Source organism: Pogona vitticeps, chromosome 3 (assembly GCF_051106095.1).
Source record: "Pogona vitticeps strain Pit_001003342236 chromosome 3, PviZW2.1, whole genome shotgun sequence".
NCBI lineage: Eukaryota > Metazoa > Chordata > Lepidosauria > Squamata > Agamidae > Pogona > Pogona vitticeps.
In genome coordinates this window covers 118,124,174-118,146,870 of record NC_135785.1, presented here as the reverse complement: position 1 = coordinate 118,146,870, position 22,697 = coordinate 118,124,174, and the positions used below count along the sequence as shown (strand labels likewise).

At 38.2% G+C, this 22,697-nt stretch overlaps 1 protein-coding gene and 1 long non-coding RNA gene across 3 annotated transcripts in view; one reads left to right on the top strand and one right to left on the bottom strand.

Annotated features, from left to right (window-relative positions):
* The window catches only part of CHUK (component of inhibitor of nuclear factor kappa B kinase complex), a 46,767-nt gene extending 38,553 nt beyond the window's left edge, over positions 1–8,214 (top strand). For both annotated transcript variants that reach the window (XR_012085411.2, XM_072994871.2), the window contains exons 18-21: positions 1,901–2,048; positions 3,890–4,023; positions 5,741–5,840; positions 7,329–8,214. Coding sequence is in view for 1 of the 2 variants with exons in the window: in XM_072994871.2 (XP_072850972.2) it covers positions 1,901–2,048; positions 3,890–4,023; positions 5,741–5,840; positions 7,329–7,355 (409 nt within the window). In the remaining variant the exon portion in view is untranslated. The remainder of the gene's footprint in view (positions 1–1,900; positions 2,049–3,889; positions 4,024–5,740; positions 5,841–7,328) is intronic.
* A 1,527-nt stretch (positions 8,215–9,741) lies between these two features.
* On the bottom strand, positions 9,742–12,632 carry LOC144588222 (uncharacterized). The gene is made up of 2 exons (XR_013543662.1): positions 12,517–12,632; positions 9,742–9,878 (listed from the first exon to the last, which is right to left on the bottom strand). It is a non-coding gene; the product is annotated as an uncharacterized LOC144588222 (long non-coding RNA).
* Positions 12,633–22,697: the final 10,065 nt, after the last annotated feature.

Below are 22,697 nucleotides of genomic sequence, written 5' to 3'. Positions count from 1 at the left end.
GAGATGGTTAAAGATTTTGTGCAATTTGTTCATTCAAAGTGGAGACTGCAACTAGAAGAATGAGTCTTGGAAGGATATTTATAAAAGAAATGGAAAACATCTTAAAGAGTAACGATGTATCACTAGAGACCAGGAGTAAGATTTTCCATATTTTGATGTTCCCTGTTACTGTGTATGAATGTGAGAGTTGGAACTTGAAGGAAACTTGAAGGAAAAGAGCCTCGTGGCGCAGTGGTTAAAACGCTGTACTGCAGCTAAAACTGTGCTCACGACCTGGGGTTCAAATCCCAGGTAGCCGGCTCAAGGTTGACTCAGCCTTCCATCCTTCCGAGGTCGGTAAAATGAGTACCCAGCTTGCTGGGGGGGCAATGTGTAGCCTTTATAATTAAAATTGTAAACCGCCCGGAGAGTGCTTGTAGCGCTATGGGGCGGTATATAAGTCCAATAAATAAATAAATAAATATAAACGAACAGGAAAAAATTGACTCATTTGAAATATAGTGTTGAAGGAAAGCTTTCCAGATATATGATGTTCTTCCAGAAAGTTAGTTAGTTGCATATGTGCCGTCAGTTCAGAATTGAATTATAGCAGACCTAATAGGATTTTCAGGATAAGGAAGATATTTAAGGGACAGTTTTGCCAGTTCTGTGTCCTTCCCCAGTGAGTTTCCAGAGTCAAGCAGGAATTCAAATCCAGATTTTCTGACTCTTAATTTATCCAGCGCATCACATATAAAATGACTATACTGTACTGAAGTTACAATATTTTGAATATATCATGAGAAGATAACATTCACTGGAAAAAATGTTATGATATTTTGAAATCAAAGGAAAACCAAAGTTGACTCAAAAGAAAGGTATGCAAGAACTGAGTGTGGTTGTTAATAATAGGACTTTTCAAAGGCCATTAACATTTAAGTTCGCCATAAATCAGAAGCAACCTGGCAGCATGTAATATTGGAGTCCGTACTGCTTTCAGTAGCCATTGTTACCATGGTGCGGACTAGCTTTTCTGTTCAGTGGCAAGAATCCTATTTATGATTTATGCATCTGCAAAGGAATAATGAGTGGCAAATTGCCCTCTCACTGACAAGATGCTTGTAATCAATGTAACTGGTACCTCGTTAATGAGTGTGAGTTCACCTCCAAGACTTAAATTTGATTTTCCTTATATAAGCATAAGTCAACAGTAGGATTCTGGCCATTTATTGGCTTTAATTGGTTGCTGCTTATCAGTCATTGGAAGATCAAACTTTGTTGATAGTGTCTCCATGAAATCAAATTGTCTCAGCCAAGGAGCAAATGTTTAGCAAAAGACTGTTGATAAATGTTACAGTTTATGTGAGAGAAGTGAGTTGTCTATTTTGGATGAGAACACATTTCATGGACAAATAAGTGTGCTTTTGGAAGAAATAGATACAGTACAAGTTTTCTCCTCGAAGCTGGGGTCTGCTGAGTTGTATGAAGAAGATGCAGAATCAGATTATGAAAGAAAAAGTGAAGTGACGGAGAATTTGTGATTTCAGGGAACAATGGATAAAGGCAGACAAGGATGCAAGGAGAGGAGGAGTAATAATAATGTTGATAAAAGCAGGAAGCAAGCAGAATGTGGTTAGGGGAAAACTAAATAGGACCTAGTAAGAGAACAGGTGCAATCATTACCATTTTGCCCTCCATTCAGGTAATTAATTTGTGAAGAACTATTTAGATATTCATCTGTATACTGGAAGTACTGCTTCCAAAACACTGAATCAAAATATTTGCATACGTAAAATATATCTTATATACTTCAGCAATTATTTCCAGAAGATTTTATGCACATTTTGGTCCTTCTGTTCAGATGAAAGAAAGCTGATGTCCAACTTTACCTAAGTTTGTTGTTTTTCTGCTTACATCACAGCAAACTCTTGGGTTGTAAACAGAAGATTATTGATTTGCTTCCAAAAATTGAAGTGGCTCTGAATAACATCAAAGAGGCTGACAACTCAGTAATGCAAATGCAAGCAAAAAGGCAGAGAGAAATCTGGCATTTGCTGAAAATCGCTTGTGTAAGGATTTTTGCTTTGATATTAGAAACAATAATTATTTTTTGTACGTATTGTAGAATTGTGACTCCCTCAAAGTCATCCACGGGTAGAGCAATGTCATAGGACCCTGTTGGCTCCTGTTGTCACTGCTGCCTCCTTCTTGTCTCCTCTAGCCTTGTGTAGTTTTACACCAACAATTGGTGAGCTCTCACACCTTTCTGCCTCTGCTGTAGACACCTTTTCTGGATGCAGGTCAGTTGGTGCTGTCCCCATATTGAACATTCTTGTCTCATCCCTGTTTTAGAGGCTGGTACCAGAGAGCTGGTACCAAGAAGTCATGCGATCCCCCACCCCAGTGCTTCAACCTCAGACTTTTCTTCCATATCTGCCTCAGCGTTTTCTTCCCTACTCTTATTGGTTGTTCCCGCCTTTGAAGCAGAGGCTGCTGCTTCTTCAAAAGGGTCTGCAATTTGGCTACTTCATGCCTCCCACAGACCCACCTTTGAAGGGCTAGCCTCCCTGGTGGGCCCTTCTAGAACGGTAACGTGTGCTCATCATGTGCAGTGGGGCCCTTCCTTTCTCTTTTGCCAGTATTAGAGATGGGGGTATTCCTATATGAATACAAATATCCCCCTACAGGTGGAAATAACGAGGGTCTGACCCCATGGATCTGGACTGTCCACTTACGATTTCGCCACTGCCGCCGGCTCCACAGTGGCTTCCTATCACACTGTTCTCTGCAATGGATTAGCCACTCTCCGACCTAGCAGAGAGGCTTGTCATCCCACCTCTTGCCAGGACTGGGTAATCGATTGCAGACAATGGCACAATAGGAAGGCACCGTGGAGACGGCAGCAGCGGCAAAATTGCAATTTCATTATTGGAAATTGTTATTTCCACCTCTGCGGGGGTATTCGTATACGAATATCCCCATCTCTAGTTAGTATCCTTCCTCTTCCTCAATATCCTGCCCTTTTGGGTTTTGCATGTGCTCCCAATGTGAGGTAGCTGATGTGGTGTGCCCCTGGAACTCCCAAGTTCTCAGTTAGTGTGTTACTGTGCGGCCTGCCTCTCTTCATTCCCCAATGCCAACAGCAAGCATCCATCATGTCTCTGTTAAGGTGACAGGAGGGATGGTGGTGGGCCTCATCTTGTTGATCTTATGACACTGTTACAAGAACATGCAAAAATTCTGTTCTTCTAACAGATAATTTGCTGAACTTGCTAAACTTTGAAGTTATTTTTAAGAAAGAGTTTACAACTAAAAGGTATGTTAAACTGCTGAGCATACAGGAGCAGACATTAGTGGGTTTTCTGCTGGCGTAACAACACTGTGCCTGTTGGTCTGCAAACTGATTTTGAGAAATATTCATATGAGTTTTTCCCTTTTTGTGTTTAGAATGTGCTAGCTTCACTGTACACTTTGTAAATGACGTTGTGGCCTTTGTGCTCTGCATTGCAATTCAAGCCCCTGTGTTGTTTTGTCTAAAATTTCTCCATCTGTAAGAACCTGAATCTTTATAGGATCATGACTGTGTAAGGTTTGAGCTGTTGCTTCTGGCACACAATTGGTGTACTGTCCTAAGTGTTCTGTGTCAGTGGTTCTCAACCTTGGGTAACCCAGGTGTTCTTGAACTGCAACTCCCAGACACCCCAGCCAGCACAGCCAGTGGTAAACTCTTCTGGGAACTGTAGTCCAAAAACACCTGGGCAACCCAAGGTTGGGAACCACTGTACTATGGGATTGCAATTATTTCTTAGGGTATCAATGCCTTGCTCAAAGCCAAGAACTGATTGATAACATTCTGTCTAATTCCTCTTTGCTGGATTTGAACAATGAGAATTTTTATTTTTATTTTTAGACTCAGAGTTCTACTAAATCTCCTGTTAGTTCCAGTGAAGGCACAATTACATCATCCATGCCTGCGTGGCTTTTGCAGTCCTCAACAGGGAATGTTCTTCAGGCTCTTTCTTCCGTGGAAGCCTCTAGAAATGTGTAAGCTCAAAAGAACATGACAAGTTTGTTTACTTTTTGCTACCATACTTTGCATTTAAGCAAAGTTGTTTTTTCTTAATCATTTTGTATTTATTTATATCAAATGTTTTTGCATCAAAAATTATACATTTTTTTCCAACTGGTAATGTTGGAATGAGATTCTTGCTTATTTAATTTTGAATTTCAGTTTCTCAAGAATGGGATCCGTCTTACTAAAAATTTTCAGAGAAGTATCCATGTAACTAGCATATAGCAAGAGCAAAGGTATTGTGGCACCATTAGGAACATCATTAAGGAAACATGCAGCAATTAATAAATTAGTCAGTGCACAATCAAGTCACAAATTCAATACCTGGCGTGTCCAAGATAATCTACCACTCAGTAAGGGACTTTCTGTGTAGAATGCTCAGCATCCAAATGAAGGGACTTTCTGCATCCAAATGGTCCAGAGCAGTGGATCCCAACCTTTTTTGAGTCATGACCCCCTTTTATAATAGTCGAATAACCTGTGACCCCCCCCCTCCACCACATTTGCTTAAAAAGGATTTTTAATGGGGTAAAGTCATCCCTTCTCAGAATGTAGAGGCTTCTTTCTCCCCTAAAATACATTTTTCTCTTATATACACACTGTAACATTCCACTCCAAAAGGTCAAGGAAGAAATTATTTAACAAGGTTAAAAGACATAATGTGTTCTGCATTATGTGTTTTCTGGGATGTGATCTGCGATATCCCAGAACACTTGTGACCCCGTCACAACCCCCCGGTTGCGAAACACCAGTCCCCAAGATCTAGATTATCCCAGTTCTGAGCCTGACAGAGTTGGAGTAGGAAACAATACCACCTAGTTTACACCTCACACCCATGATAGCAGGGCAATATATACAAATATATGAAGAAGCCCAAAATAGCAAGCCGAGGGCTTGTCTACCTGGGCTCATTGCGCGGGCGTACTAAAACCCAATAGTGTGAATTCTCAGATGACCACTCGAAGAACCAGAGTTACAGGTAACTAACCTCTCTTTTTTATATTTATTCCAAATTACTAACAATTTTTTTAAAGGGCTTTTAAATAAAATTTTTTGGCAATACTCATTATTTTGCTTTAAAAATATCTTGAGGTACTCTCCAACTTCCTGCAGTTTCAGCCTTAGCTATATTAAATTGTTGGGTTGAGATATAACCCAATATATGTCTCATTTGATTAGCTATATCACATACCTTTAAATTAGGAAGACCTAATCCTCCTAATTTTTTGAGATTCATATCAGTTCTTTTTATTAATTCTTGCTTTTTAATCTCCATTGGTACTTCATGTTGTAGTATCATTATGGGATGGGACTTCATAGGCGACTATTAGAGAATAAATATAAATTTTTTGGCCTTTGCTTTGTAAACCCCCATAAACAACAGGGGCACCATAAAAACTATTTAAGTTTTATTTGGCATAACCTTCTGTGTATCCCAAGAAAAATTGTATCAAATTAAAATGGTGCTATAATACTCTTTGTTTTTGCTACAACAGAATAATATTACATCTCTAGAAATTGCTGCAAACAACATTAAGTGTCCAAAATCAAGTTTGCTAGAGCGCAGCTGAATGGATGGTCAATATCAAATGTTCATTAAGAACTTTTATTTATGTCAGTAGCTGGAGATGGTACAGGTAATGTTCTTTCAACTTTAAAACTGCCTTCCCCTGCTTTTTTTCCTTACAGGATGTCTTTTGCACATTTAATAGAAGAAAATCTAAACTACCTCGACAACTTTAGTACTGTCATACAAGAAGCAAAACATGACCAGAATAGTAGTATGATGGTAAGTCTGTGAGGTACTTTTGGCATTGACTGTGAATGGGAAGAGAGTTTGAATAAGAAGGAGAGTTTTAAAATGACATAGTGGTGGAATTTCCACTTTCTGGGAAGGAAGGATAAGTACCAGTTTCCTGACTAGTGTCCCTAGAGCAGCCGTCTGAACTGGGCTTTTCCCCAACATGTTGGACTGCAAGTACTGTTATCCTCTATAAACAGTTACTATGTTGACAGTGACTGATGGGAATTGTAGTTTAACATATTTCAGATTTTGTAGAGTAGATATCTGTGGACTCTAATCCATAGTGGATTTTACTGCAACAAATATTTTAATCATCAAGATTTCTCACTTGTTTCTCCTTCATCAGCCTTTTCTGCTGTCACAGATAAGTAGGCAACCTGTCTTCCTCATAGCATACGCTTGATTGGCTGAAGAGTTTCTAGATGGTAGTGCATTTGAAAATATATTTTTGTTCTTACCTTCTGAATAATTTCAACAGCCTTGTCAGTACACTTTTACTATGTCTTATCTACAGTTCTTTTAATATTCCAGCAACATTCTTTGTTTTTTAGTTTTGAATGTGGGAGACTGTCTTTGGAAATGTTTTAAAGTTTCCATTAAAATCACCTTATGAATTCACTACTCTAACATTTCTCATATATTTTAATGATCTTTTGTCTTTAAGAGAATGACCTCCTTTTGGTTTTATATAGTATTGATATTTCAGAATTTTAATGAGAAGTGTGCACGATCCTGACAGTTGGCAGATATGTTATTTGGTTGTCATGTGTCCTACAAATCACTATGTTGGAGTCGAAATCCATTCTCTGTTATATTGAAGCTTTTAAAGACTTGTATGGCTTTTATTTTAAACAATAGTACCATTTTGTCATAAGCTTTTATTTAACAATAGACTACTCAAATCCACTCAGATTTCTCTTGGGAAGTCTCTAAGATAGTCCTCCCATTTGGGGTGGGATGAGATGGATGACATGGAAATTCTCCACACATTGCTTTGATATCTTTTGAGTTTCAGGTTCTGTGTGCATCACTTCTGCACCATGAGAAACACATTGTGGCATTCATTCAGGGATGTGCTGTGCATCACTAGTAATACCACAGATACTTTATACAATCACATTTCAAACTGCAGTTAAATTTTATTGTCCAAACTATGGTAGTGGTTGTTTCAATGTTGGGAAAATAAACTATCTCAAAAACAGATATACTTTGAGGGGAAACTTTTAGATGTTTCAACAATAATTTTGCTGCACTGTAAACTAATCGTTGAAAAGCCATGACTGCTTTTGCTTCCATAGGACAGTGTGGACATTTTAAATAAGCATTATCACATGCAGGGAAAAATATGTAGTTATTAAGTTTGAGAAAATATGGCTCCTAAGTTTCTAATACAGTCTTACTGATTTCTTGTCTGTATTCAGTGCTTTAAGAACACATGAGAGTATGACTGATTCTGTTCTGTTTTTTTTATAGAGTTATGATTGGAGTTGGCTCAATTAGGTGAATATGAACATTTGAACATAAGAAGCTGTACACAAATGACCATCACCTTCTAATGATACTGCCATTGCCTATGAATCTTGCTATATTATGTGAGGGTATGTTTTAAACAACAGCTAAAATCGTTCTTCCATACCTAGCATATCAGACAGAAAAACAAAACCCAAGATGCTTAAGAATCATAAAATAAGGCCATTGAGTCCAACCCCCTGCTCAGTGCAGGGATCCAGTATATCTGACAAATGGTTTTCTAATGTTCTCTTGAATGCCTCCAATGTTGGAGCACTCCCTACCTCCTGAGATAATTGGTGCCATTGTCATATTGTTCTAACAGTTAAAAGATTTTCCTCATATTCAGCCAAAAACTGGCTTCTATATCCATATTTCACCAAATGTGGCCCTCGAATATCTGAGTTCTGCAGCTGCTGTACATCAGTTACAAGGTGTGCCCACCTGATGATTATCTTCCACTCACTCTAATTGACTCTTTCAGCTATCTAGGCATCTTGACAGAGGCTGTCATTCTTATTTGTCCAGTTTTTCTGGAATGTTTTAGAGAATGCTGGTTTTGTTTGTCACACTAAGACATTTCTTGTTATAAGGCATATAGTGCAATATAACGAACTATATAAACAAAAATGCTGCACTGTAAAAATGGTTTAATTCTGTGTGGTATGAAATAAATGGTCTAACCAGTTGATCACACAGTGCATAAAATGATCCCCCTTTTCTTTCATAGAATAGTGGATTTTATAATATATATTACCAATTATAAATATGTTTATCTTTGTACTTTAAGGATGTCAGACCCCATTCTAAATGTTAGAAATGTAAATAAAATGAATGCATTAATAAAAAATAATCTCACACATTTTCTTGTATGTTAGAGAAATATGACACTGCTTCCAAATCGGTTAAATATTCAGTTGCAGCAGGAGGGGAAAACACATGTTTCCAGATGTCTCTGTACCAATGCACAGAGTATGGGTAATAAACAAGATGAGCTTGAATGTTTAGCACAGAAAGGCAAATACTGCTTAACGGGCATTATTAAAACCTGGTGGGATGAGATTAATAACTGGATATAGTGATGGAAGAATATCACATTCTCTAAAGGAATATGCACAACAAGACAGGAGGAACAGCACAATATATAACGAGTGTCAGAAGCTATGAGAAGATCCATGACTTGGAGCACGGAACACTGATGGAGAACAGTTGGGTGAAAATCAAAGGAGAACTACACAACAATGATATCACAAGGGCATGGTGTCTGCTACAGACCCCTACCTATCTGGATAATGCATTTCTGGATCAGATTACAAAATATTCAAAGAGGACAGATACAGCAATAAAAGAAAGTTACTACTATCATGGTATCTCTTGGAAATCGAACTCTGTCAGGAGTGCAAGTTCCAACAAATTCCTCACCTTCATTGCTAACAACTTTTTTCCCATAAGGTAAAAGAAGCAAAAAGGGGATCAGCCGTCTTGGACCTGGTCCTAAGTAAGAGGGAATAACTGGTGAACAAGGTGAAAACAGTGGGAATTTTAAATTAAAATGACCATACCTTTTTGAGATTTGTTAGAAAAGGGAAAGCTGAGAATAGTATAAAGAGTAGTATGGACTTTAGGAAACTGGTTTCAGTAAATATTGGGTCATATCCCATGATCAAACACACTCAAAGAGAAAAGTGGAAGACATCTAAGGGAAATACAGCAGGTGCATAAGGAGTTTTCTGATTAGCTGATATTTAAAAAGACATGTTTAAGAAATGAAAGGGGGCAGAGTCAGCATAGACAAAACAATCTCCATTAGAATGTTGGAATGAAATTAACCAAGATGTCATTTCTGCACTTAGATTGTCACTTAGTTCTTACCATCGCAGTTAGCACAGCTATGACTTCATTTGGTGAGTGCACAGAAATGCATTATTAGCAGGCTTGCTTCTTACAAAACAATTATCATCTCAGGTTATACATCTGCGTAAGACTTGTTTTCTTTTGTTTGTGTTTGTTGGGGTTTTTCCCCGCTTTAAAAGCTGGGCATCTAGCCGGTTTGCCCACAGAGGTACTGGGCTGTAATTACCATGATCCCTTAGTTCAAGGCTCAGTCAAACCATGAGAATAACAACACTTCATGATAATATGCTATTTATACATATTGCACAATTTCAGTCACACTATCTGCAGAACAGCACAGGTTGTAGCAAGTAGAATTAGCTACACAATAACAAGTATGTTTTCCCCCCATACAGAGCTGGTTCAGTAGCTTTTCCTGATTTGAAATATGTGCTTCCCACTTTCACGTTGTTTAGCCTCAGTTCCCCTTTTACGCCGCCACTGCATTTGGTCACACAGGTTTGTTACAATAAGATACAGGTCATTGGCTTTTTCAGATGAAGTAGCACACAACTTTTTCAACAGTTCCTTCAAGTTTGTTAAGAGTGCTGTGGTCTCCTGAATCTTGGAATCACTTGTTTCAGGTTCCTTAAGAAAAGGCAACATCTTTGGATCTTTCAGCTGCAAAGATTCCAGAGTAGAAGAGGACAAAAATTAGATTTTCCCCACAAACCAAACAGTCAAGACAACAAACGCATAAGGATTCTAATAAGTGTGTCTGCTGTAAAATGAAAGCCCTGTGATGTTTCATTTGTTTTCCAGACAAATACGTTGCCAAAGCAAGAAGTTATGCTGTCCTGGCATTTTGGCAAACAACATCATCCTACTTACAGCAAAAGTATCAGTCCCCTGTCTTCCCTTTCTACCCTGAGTATAGAAAATGTAGAATTCAAATGCATTTATGCTGGCTGGTTTATACATTGTTTTTACATTATACATTGCTCAGAGTATGTAACCCACTCAGGGAATAGGAAAAAACAACAACCAGTGGCAGCTAGTGCCCACTGAGGCTGGGAGCAGACAGCACGGCAGCCAATGGGTGTGGGTGGCCATTACCTACAGAAGCAACCTACTATACAGAAATGGGATACTACTGAGAACTATGCCTCACTAAATTCCTATCCTACGGCAAAATAATGGAGATACCTCCATTGTCTTGAGTGCAGACAGAGAAGGAGAGGACTACAAGGCAAAATACAAAGGCAGTCCTCTGAAACCACAGCAGCAACCAATTGGACACCAGAAAGGGGACATAACCTCAATATGTTATGTGTCAACCTGAAGAAGAGCCCAAATCATACTGAGAATTCATAATTTCTTGAAACATTGTATCATGATAATAAAACCAAAGCATAATGTCATAGAGAGGCTAATAATTAGATAGTATAATGACAAATTCCTTAATGGAATTTTATTCATAATGCCCTTTCCCTGTGATCTATTTAAGTTAATTTTATATTTTCACAATAATCCACATTATGAGCATTAATCCATGTTATCTAAAAACAAAAATCTCAATTGCTTGGTTATTTCCTATACTGCTTCTCCCTTTTGCAATAAAACAAGTATGCAGTCACCAACACCTTGTTTTTTGCAATCCCCTTTTCTTATTGGTCCCAGCAAGTTTTGGAAAAGGCCCATCTTAGATCTGAAACAGCATAATGTGGAAGGAGGACAGAAAGTAACAAATTGTCCTAGGGCCCTTAGAAGGCATAAATGATATTTAGGAGTTCTTTTTTCAGTGGGGCGTGGGGAACATAGTAAAAGGGCAGCCCTCTGAGGTCTGGAGATGGGCATATATGACCTTCTGGAAGTTGCCCATGAGCTCACCCGTAGGTAGTATATCTCAAAATATTAAAACTCTCCTGAAGAAAATTGGGTTTTACTAATTTAAATTCTTATTTCATAAACATTCTCCCTTCACTTGGTTAGGATCATGAACTCTGACCTGGCTTATCCGTGTGCACAAAATAAGAAAGTGGGAAAGGAGAAAGTGGACAGCAAAGTTTTCTCCCAGTCTCAGAATTTGCGCATTATGTAGATTCATTAATGCATAGATTTAACAGTTGCAACATTTCACGGACTTTTAGAAAGACTCACTGGTGATTTGCTTGTGGCTTTTTGTATAACCAGCATGTCATTTTTAACTTGCTGTGCCCGAGTGCCTGGCTTCAGAAAAGGAAAAGGTGCTAAAAATATTTGGCACAAATTACATCAAATGACAGAAGAAAGCTTTAGGTATCTCAGCCTTTTGATGGAGGTACAAACCCTCACAGCAGCTGGAGAATTCTTGAGAATCATTGACTCTGCCTTCATATTCACACTACAGAGATACTTTTTTGGCCTTCCCTCCAGGCTCATAACCCTTTTTGAACAGCCCTGTTTTGTGGCACTTCCTGTACAGTTTTGCTTCACTGGGGTATATTAAAAATGTGAAGGGATGTAAACAGAATGGGAGATTTGATTCCCAATCTTCCCAGTTCCTCTTTGGGAAACCAGAAGTCTTCCTCAATTGAGTTTTGTTTAATTTACAAAGCCTCTCATGATAGGGAAGGTGTGACTGGCCTCTACCAAGGCTTGTCACTTCTCAAATAACTTTCCTTTAAAAGGCTTGACTCCAACCATTAATCATTAGACCACGTGGTTAAAGAATGGAAAATTATATTCTCTTTATTATGAAATAATAACTTATAGGGAAACAGATTTCAGCATCAGCTTTTCAGGGCCATTTTGGAGTGGCAAGCTTCCCTGAAAGTGTTTAAAAAAAAAAACTCTGGCTCTTACATAAATAAACATTAGAAACACAAATAATAATAATAATAAATATGCTGGCCCTGTGCCCATCCCGACTGGGACATGCTGGGAGTTATAGTTCAGAAAGAGAACTCTTTGAAGCTCTGATGAAAACTACAGATAAAAAGTTGAACTGTTTACCACAAGATTCCTCCTATTAAGAACAAATGTTCTATGTTCACTATGTGCAATGTATAGATCGGGCCTTTCTTTGTAGGTTCAACCAATCTCCCCCCCTTTTTTTTTTAAATGAGGGAAGAATACCATACAGCTTGCTGTGTGAGACATGGCTGAGATAAATTATACAGGCACATGATAGTCTTTGCTGATGCCTCCTAATTTGAGAGCAGCTTCTAGACTTCCATTTGAAAGCAGCTTTTATTTGTATTCTGCTTTCACATCCTGGAGGGAGGGTAGTTAAGATTCCCAGATTATATAGGCAAACAAGAAGGTCAAAATGACTTACTTTTAACCTTGCGCCAACATTTAGATTAAGACAGTGATGAAAGTTAGTAAATGTTAGGAAGATCTGATCCTGAGCTTCAATTTTAACCTGGATGTAAACATTCAGTTGAATGCAGATGGGTTGGAAAGGAGGTGCGTGAACATGACTGCTGGTGTCCCACCAGTTCCAATATTTCTTTCTTAATCCTTTCCAGTTGAAGAAGGAGCCAGTGCAAAGGTCCAAGGACACCCTATAGAAAGCAACCAAATTGGAACATATGGGGGGGATGACTGTTCAGTTCCTGGTGTAATTTGGCTGGAAGAACAGACAAGGCAGCAAAATCCCAAACCCCAGCTAACTTTAAAACACATTCACCCGACATGGTAAGAGTTTGCTGCCCCTTGACTTTCTATAAGAACTTCAACTGGGCTACAGTCTGAGGGCACCCTCTGTTCCTGGGGATGCCCTTATATAGAAGTATCCAAGGATAAGAAATTAAGGAGAAGTGGCTAAAAAAAGATAAAAATAGAATGTGGGGCCCAAACTTACTTGGTGCTCAAGCATATGCATTATGGTAGCTTCCATGTCAGCTTCCCAGTGTGGTAAATGGGATGCAGGGAGCTGCAAGGTCATGGTGTCCTGTCACTGATTCCTCAAATGAGTGTCTGAGTGTGGTGGGCAGGGACACAGCAGATGGACTGGAAAGCAGCAGGCTTCATTCCAATTGCCTCTTTCAAATAGAGAATCAAGTAGCATTAGATTGAGATGTTCCCTCTAAATTACTTCCCAATGCACCCAACTGTTTTGGGCAAGCCTCTCTCCCTTCATTCTAGTGAGGCCCTTGGGAATGTGGGAGAAAGTATAACTACATTTAGTTAATTACTATATTTTGATCCTTACCAGTAACTATTATTCCCTCTATTAAGAAAACTGTTCCATGATCCAGAAGAGAAATCTGAACAGAAGATAAACTTATACTCCCTAGTCTACTTATGAAAAACCAGGGATGGGGACTTGAATCAAGGGACTCACTGTCAAGTTGGACCTAAGTTGCACCACAAGCTTGTTTTTAATAGGGACTCAGGACTTGGTTCCAAAGACTCGGATTTGGGATTCAGGCCCAAAGACTTGCCAACATTCTTGTGAAAAGCTACCTTGTACATTTTTCACTGTACACAAAACACTGCACTTTTATCTACTCAATAGCTGAAACCCAATTGTGAAAAGTTATGCTGCATAAGTCTGATGATGTCATCAGCCGCTGCCTTTTTTCAGGAACTAAAAGTTTCTAATTGCTGCCCCTTCTCTTGTGCTTCTGAGGTTCCCTTTGAAACAATTTCCTCTGGTGGCAATTTCCAGAAATTAAATACTTTTCCCCCACATCCCCAAGGGCCTCACTAGGCTGAAGAGGATCCAAGGGAGCCTCAGAACATGGGGGATGGGTTGGATTGCAAACTTTTAATTCCTGAAAAATGGCCATGGCTAATGACACCACCAGCCTTATGCAGCATAGCTATACACCACTGTATTTCAGCTGATGTATCATACTCACTTTGTACCCTAGTAACAGTATATTTTTGTTCTATTTTGTTTTGCTGTTTTACCAAAACTAAGCTATTTTTGCTACCTTTGGAGATAAAATCACAGCACTGCAGAGATGGAATGAATCCCATCTGTTCTCACTCTGTGTCAATATAGGGGAACCTCAGCAAATATCTTATGTTGTACACTGAGATCCAGTGTGGTTAAAATCCCATTCAGACTGATGAGGTGTATGTTTATATCTTTATTGAGCCATGAGGATCACATGAGGATCTTGGACTAATCAATATCTTTCTGCACAACTTGACCTTACAGGATTATTACAATGATAAAAGAGGAGGCAGAACCATGTATGTCATACTAAGCTTCTTGGAGGAAAGCCGAGATAATTGCCTGAATAAATAAAATCCCTGAAGTGTGAAATTAGCTGTTTTTATTTATAGACTGACTTCACTATGCATTGGTACATCAGTTAGGAATATTTTACCATTTCAACAAAAATAAACCATAAACTAAAAATAAGCCCTAGTATGATTTTTCAAGATGCTTGTAATATAAGCCCTACACCAAAAATAAGTCCCAGTTAAGTGAAACCACACCCTCCACCATTGTGCAGCAACCAGAAGAAGATGACATGACTGTATTTGAATAAATGTAGATTGTTGTACATGAAAAAAATAAAACACCCCCTGAAAATAAGTCCTAAGGCATTTTTGTAGCAAAAATTAATACTGTATTAAGACCCTGTTTTATTTTCGGGGAAACATGGTAGCTATTTAAAAAGATGGGGTTTTAGGATCAATTTCTTCAATAGGGTGGATATAGTTATTATTGGAAGTAGCCTCCAAAAAGGAGTAGCCCAGAGCATGGGGTGGAGAGCCTTGCCCCAAATAGTTAGGTGCATTGGGAATTAATTTATAGGGAACATCTCAATCTAATCCTACTTGATTTCCTTCAGATTGCTTTAATCTTCCACTCTTTATGAAATAAATTTTTTCCTTCTGAAAGGATTAAAAGCTGACATAAAACAATGGTTAATGGGAGTTGGTGGGAGAAAAAGTGTGATTTAGGTCTCATTTTGTTTGAATACAAATTAAATGAAAGAATAGTGGGCTCTTCTCTCATAAACCACAATAACCCCCCTCAGAAAAACTAGGACAAATCTGTTCCTCCTATTGTAGCATAGGATGCTAAACTGTAATACAATTCAAAATGGTACCCAATCTGTTCCATTCTGCTCTAGTTTATTTCTTTAAAACACACACACACACACACACACACACACACACAAACCCACAAAAGTTTCTGGCAGAACTACCTTTTTTTTTCTTTCCATGTTTCCTGCCAGTCTTTGTCTCCATGAAAGAAAGAAAAGTATGTCAAGCAAACAAGCAGGATCCATGGGAAGGAGAGAAAAAGATAGATGTCCCCATGAACTACAGGAAAAAGGAACACGGATGGTTACCACGAGACACTCATTTTATGTAATGGAAATAAGACATCCTCTGAGGCGGTGCTTCTGGTTTTGGTTCTGTGGAGACGTCTAAGATTCCCTCTCCTTTTGTTGACTCCTATTTGTTTGCTTGTCCTACCTTTATTTCTTGTCTGGGGGCTGGCGATAAAGATGACTTGTCCTCTCCCTCTTCAGGAAGCCCTGGTGATAACCTGATTTATTAATTCATCCCTGATGGTGGAGCCAGATAGAAGGGACAACCCATATGCTCAGGCTAGCCTCTTCCAATATATGAAAATATACATGTCTATTAATCAAATGCTTACACAGCTACCAGCATTGTTCCTGCCCTGCCTGTCTTTTAAACATATTACTTTTAGAATAATTAAAACATTATTTTGAAATACTATACTATTACCTGTCTTTTTTTTTTTTTTTTTGAGCTGCAAAATTTTAAATAGCTGCAGAACTGTTTTAGGGATGGGAAGAAAGAAGCTTTCATGATAGGATCACAGGACTCTGCAAAGGCAGATCTTCCAAGTGTTGATGCAGGCTTGCAGAGCTGCTTTCTTTAGGAATTCAGACAGAAGCCAAAAAAGGATGTGTGTCAATAGAACAGCAACACCTTTTCCTGCAACTTGTAGAATGGTATGTTCTTCATGTGAAACCACCACATTGCATTAGGCAAAATTAGTCATAATAATCAGTTATTATTTTTGGACTGTATATCTGTGGAACTCGGCATGTACGTATATACATGAGAAAGAGCCTCGTGGCGCAGTGGTTAAACTCCTGTACTGCAGCCAAAACTGTGCTCACGACCTGGGGTTCAAATCCCAGGTAGCCAGCTCAAGGTTGACTCAGCCTTCTATCCTTCTGAGGTCGGTAAAATGAGTACCCAGCTTGCTGGGGGGGGGGCAATGTGTAGCCTGCATAATTAACTTGTAGAGTGCCCAGAGTGCATGAAGCGCTATGGGGCGGTATATAAGCAGCACGTATGTGTGCACAGAAAAGATTGTAATGTGTTATTTGCATGGTGGAGCATTCTGACCAATCAGATTCTGTCTGACATTAGCCAACATATGTTAAGAGGGCTAACTGCCAGATAGATAGAGCAAGTGACAGTTATGTTATTCACTTAGTTGTCGATAGTCTAGGAATAGTTTGTCATTTAGAAATGTCTGTTAGAAGTAGTTACTTTGTCTTAAAAGTAGGGTGAGGATTTTTATGACGTTATATTTTTTCTGCAACCTTTATTTGAATTTATAAGTAAGTTAAAACATGTTTATGGGTAATCTGATGAGAATCACATGGTTTTTATTTTGCATGGAAAGTCACATTTTGACCTTCTTGAAGTGTTGCATGATTTGTCTGCTTAATTTTATATTAAACGTTATATTTTTGGTCCCATTTTGGTCAATAGCAACCCTCCAGATGATTTCAACTTGCCTAAAAGTAGATGTTTGGCAAGTGTAAAATTATAGCGTTTTGTTCAAGAGTTTGGGGAGTGGATTTTCAGTAGTGATTATGACATTTTATTTTGTAAATTGTGTAAAGTTAAGGTGTCAGCCACAAAGCATTTTAATAAATTCACCAACATTGTTGTAGCATTCACCCTTGTTATGCAATGTTATGTATTATTCATGAGTTATATGCTAATGTGGTTAAGAGGTGGGACCGAAAGAGATGTTAAAAGGTGGGGCCCGAGAGAGGAGGAATCAGTCTAGTCTAAGTCAGTGAGTAGAGACTATGATAGGAATCAGAGAGAGAAGGAGGGGTCTGAAGAGTGATTAGTCTGAGTGTAAATTGTGATAATTACTATAGAATGTTAATATTAAAGCTTGATGAAACTTGAAGAATATGCTTAGGAATTATTCCAGAAACCAGCTGTAATTAATAAACTTGTTCTGTTGAAACATCAACACTGGATGGACCTTCGTCTTTTCTAAGTAAACTAGGCTGATCAAAGAGATCAACTGGCGGCAGCGTGTCAAGAGGTGTTTTGGTTTGCCTTTGCGAGCTCTGTGTTTAGTGAGACAAACAGGGGCCACGAGGGTGAACACCACAATTTGATACCACAAAACATATGAGTTGTTCAGCAAGATTTACCTACATAGAGAACAGGCAATTTCTCCTTTTTTGAGAGAGTTTCTTCAACTGCAGGTTCATCAGATACCCAAACAGAATTTGTAAGGATCTCTGTACAATTCTGGTTGGTCCAGATATTCAGTTAAAGATATTAGGTAGTGGTAGTGTCAGACATTTCTTGAAATAGCACGCAAGTCACCTGACTTCCAAAACTCAACTGTAAAGAAAAATTACACCTCTGCCTGCTAGGAAGATGTCTTAGGAAAGCTAAGATCTGCAGTTGACAACTATAAGATGTGAGTTTCAATAGATGAAACAAGTGATGTAAATGGAAAATACATAGCTAATCTTATTATTGGTACTCTAAAATGTGACAAGCCTGGTGAGGTATTTCTTCCAACATGTGAAACTCCACAAAAAGTAAGCAATTCCACTATTGCTGTGCTCTTTGATGATTTTATGAAACTACTCTGGATGGTGTAAAAAGGGGAAGCATCCTCCTCTTTGTAACAGACACTGCTCTATACATACATGCCTAGGGCAGTGAACAGACTTAAACCTCTTTATACGAAAATGATCCATATCTGCCTTGCACCTAGTTTACATAGTGACCAAAGAAGTTCAAAACAACTAGCCTGATGTAGATAATTTCAAATGGGAAAAAATGTCCATTAAGACTCCACTTTCAGTACAAAAGTTCAAAGAAATTGCTAATACTTTGGCTCTCCATTCCCAACCTGTTGTGACACATTGGGGGTCTTGACTAGTTGTGGCTATATATTATTTCACAAATTATGATTCCTTGCAGCATATAGTTAAAGAATCTGACTGTTGTGAACCTTCCTCCATCAAGATTGTACAAGATTCCTTTTCTGAAACCTTGGCTGGAAACGTGGCATATATAAAATCTAACTTCAGTAGATTTTCAAGAGCAATCATCTGCCTTGAAACTAGGAAAGGAATTTACTGATGCACTGTAAATTGTGAAACAAACTGAAAGTAATTTAAAGTGAGGAAAATAGAAAGTGTTTGGAAAAATTAGTGATAAACTCCAAAGAGTGCTGCAGTCTAATCTGTGTTATTCAACACTTGGCAAAATAAGTAACTAAATTGCCCCTCTTGAGATACAAGAATATAGATTTTTATTATTACTATTCAGTACAAGAATATAATGATACAAGAGATACAAGAATATAATAATGGACAACAGAAGGAGTTTTGAGTTTGATAACCTCAAGCTGCACATGATCATCCAATGCAATTCTGCTGTTGTTGAAGACTAATCCAGGTATGAGCAAAATGCTTATTTGATTCCTTCAATACTAGAACCTCTGTACTGGAAATGAAGAAGAAGAAACCTTTTAAATGTTATGTTTATGTATAAGCACAGATTTTTAAAAATTGGGTGCTAATTTCAGAAAAATTGTGAAGTCATATTTTTGGTTTAATTGATCATATTTAAACAATTTTAAGGTAAAATGCTTGTATATTTCTGACATTTTTAGGTCACAGAAATCCTCGCCTTACTGATAAGAAATAAATTATACCAGTATAAGATTGTCAAGCATCTATGTATCAAGTACAAGTGTTTCGAATATTGTTAGTTTATTCTACATATATGTTTTATACAGTAAACATTTTTAGGGAGATTACAATTCATACTCTGTGGTTTTTTTAATGCTGTGCTTAAACTGCTGTGTACTGTGGATTTCAACCATTATTGCTAAGGAAAATTCAGACTAACACTCACAAATACACTACAGTATATTTTTTATTTATATGATTAAGAACACTGAACTCTTTACATTTGAAATAAGCTTTGAACACCATGACAGAAAACTTGCAACCTGAAATTTCTTTTTGAATCTTGGGTAAATGAAATGGATAGATTGATAGACTGAGGACTCAGCTAGATGGCTCATTTGAGGTGGGCTTGTACAGACTAAATAGAGTTGCTAAAAGATGGGTAGAGGTCTGTGGCGTTCCCCCTTGTTGCCCCTTTATTTCCTTTGGGCTCCACAAAGGTAAACACACCTTTTTCCTTCTTTTCGCTGCCACCAGGTATTTCTCCTAATCCCACTACAATTCCCACACACAGGAGCTGCTCATATAACTTAGGAATCAAGGGTTTTATCAAATATTCTTTTATTAATGAACAAAATCATAAGGAGAATCAAATATATATAACTGCGTCCGGTGTGCATATATTAGATCATGTATTCAGTCACTGGTATTTCTCATGTTATGCTTATGTGTTCATTCCTGCTTGTTCAATATATTTTACTCTTTCAATTTCCTTTCTCAACCCTTTTTAGCTATTCCTAAACCCTAGCACTCTCTCCCCATCTTCTTGTCCCTAATTCTCCCTATCCCTCTCTGATTCCAACTGTCTTCAACTGTCTCTTCCAGCTGTCTTAACTGTCATTCTGACTCCGCCCCTCCTGCTCTTTCCTCTGATTGACATGCAGGAATGATGTCATCTTTTGGGTTCCGCTACAAGGTCCAGTATGCCATGTGGTATGATCCTTGCTGTAGCATTTACCCTTATTATGTTAAGTAGTTATGAATATTCATGTTTCAAGCTAATGTTGCTGAGAGGTGGAGCCGAGAGAGATGTAATAAAGAGGTGGAGTCAGAGAATCAGTCAGTCAGTAAGAGTCAGTCAGAATCAGAGAGAGAGAGAGAGGGAGGGAGAGAGTGAAGGAGATAGAGTGTGGTATTTGGGAGATCTGAGGTGATTAGAATGAAAAGTGAATAAGAACTGTAATAACAAATAGAAGGTTATGATTGATAATAGATGTTATCTATGATTAATAATAACATCTGTAATCAATAAAATGTTTTATTTAAAAGACAGTGAAGTGTCCATAATTAACATATTTTTCTGTGTATAAGACTATACTTTTGTCTAAAATCTTTAGACTAAAAATTGAGGGTTGTCTTATATACAGAAGTAAGCTGAGGAGAGACAAACACAAGTGGAGGGGAAAGCAGGAATCAAAGTGATCCTGCAGTGCTTTGATCCCTTCCCCCCTATACTTGCTAAGCCCCACTTAGATTTCTTAATTTGGGGTTAGAAAAGTGGGGGGCATCCTATACATGGGGGGGTCTTATCCACGAAAAATTATGGTAATGTTGATTCAGTGATCAACTGGTGGCAGCAGGGTAAAAAGGAGGAGTAGTTTGCCTTTGTGTGCTCTGTGTTTGGAGGGTCAGGCAAGGGGCATGAGGGGTGAATGCCACACTTGCAAATGTACCTCAAGTGACCCTATTTGACCCACCTCCCTTAAGAAAAGAAAATCACTTCCTTGCCCCCTCCTGCTTCTGCAAGGAAGCTTTCAATTTACAACAATTTTGAAAAGGTACAGCACATTGTTGCTGCCCTAATTGATTTCTTTAAAAAACTTTACTTCCTCCCTCTGCCCCTCCATGGAGAAGCAGAGGAATAAAGTTTTTAATTTCCCAACTTCTCAATATCATTAAGTGGTTATGCTGTCTGTTTAAGCCACTAACAATACTGGGAAATAGAAACTAGCTGGGACATTAAAGCAGGAAGCTCTGCTTTGGTTTGATCCCTGTGACTACACATGCTGGTAGCAAACGAAAATTGAGTGATCCTACCCACCCCTAAAAAATAGCCCCTGACAGGGATTCAGAAACATGTTGGTAGGTGCATTCTAGAGGCAGGTGATTCATTCTAGCAATTACATTGTCTGATAGTCAGCAAAAGGAGTGAATCACATGTTCTCACAGCAAACCAAACAGAAGCCAAATGCTTGCATAGTCACCCTCCGATTCATGGCTAGATACATAGATACCAGTCAAAACACTGCAGAGAATTAAGAGTGTAGACTTACCTCTCCCCTCTTCTATGTGATTTTAAAATTACTATTGAAGGCTGTCTTTCTACTTACTGAATAGTTCCATTTTGATGGTAACATGCTGCATAGCCTTGATTTGTGAAGAAAGCCTGTACTGCATCCGAACTGCTGTCACTCAGAACGATGTATGTGAACTGAACATCCCTTTCATAGGTAATGAGGATAGCAATATTACCTGATGGATAGCTGATGAATAGCTAAGGAACAAAAGGTCTTCACATATTCATTTCATGCTAGTTTTCTTTGTTGTTTACAGATAGCGATAGATTACATAGGTTGGAAATGATCATTTAAAAATAATGCTTTAATGTTTGTATTAATTAAGGTTGATCAAGATTTTAATTTGTTAATGTTAATAATTATAAGGGACTGTTTAAGATAATTGCTAAGTATACCATGTTTTGATTATATTATTCCAAGCTCTCGCCAGGTATACTGATGCTTTTTTTCATTTTTGAAATAATAAATTTTGCCACATGAAATGGTTTAATTTCCATCCTGTGAACATTTTCTTTATTTTTTCTGCAAATCTGTTCAAAAATCCATAGTGCATAACCTGCAGAAATCATAGAATCAATTTTCATCACAAACTTACTGGCAAAAATCCTGTTGGGGATTTACACCGGTGAAAGTGTAGTAGAATAGACGGTGTTAGCAAACTGCTACTAATTAATGAATTGCCACTCTGATTCCTGGTCAAGTATCAGTCAAGTGGCCTTGGAGTGTGACCAGGAACATGAGTGACAATTCATTAATTAAAGGTAATTCCCCACAGTTCATACAATTACACTTATAATAGCATCAATCCTCAATAGGAGTATGTACTCATATTCACATGTGACATACACATTCTAAACACTAAGTAGGTAGGTAACTAGGTAGCTGGCAGGCTGGCTGGCAGGCACATCATTTAGATGCACATGTAGGCACAAACATGCCATTCACTCAGAGATCTAGGTCACTCACACAGTAGCATTCTCCATTCAAACACACACAGACCCACACATATATGTCCTCTTTACTTGCAAACTTTGTTCACTTACAATCATTATTCATTGTGACCAGGCGAGAGCATGGTCATGATATTTGGGCAGCTGGAAAAAAACACATTCTACCAGGTAACTCTACATAGGGTGGCAGTCCAAACAAAAATTTCTAACACAAAAACTGAGATTCAGATCAGCATTAAATTTGGTACAGTGCAAGAAGACAGTTTTGCTCCTGCTCTATGCGAACTC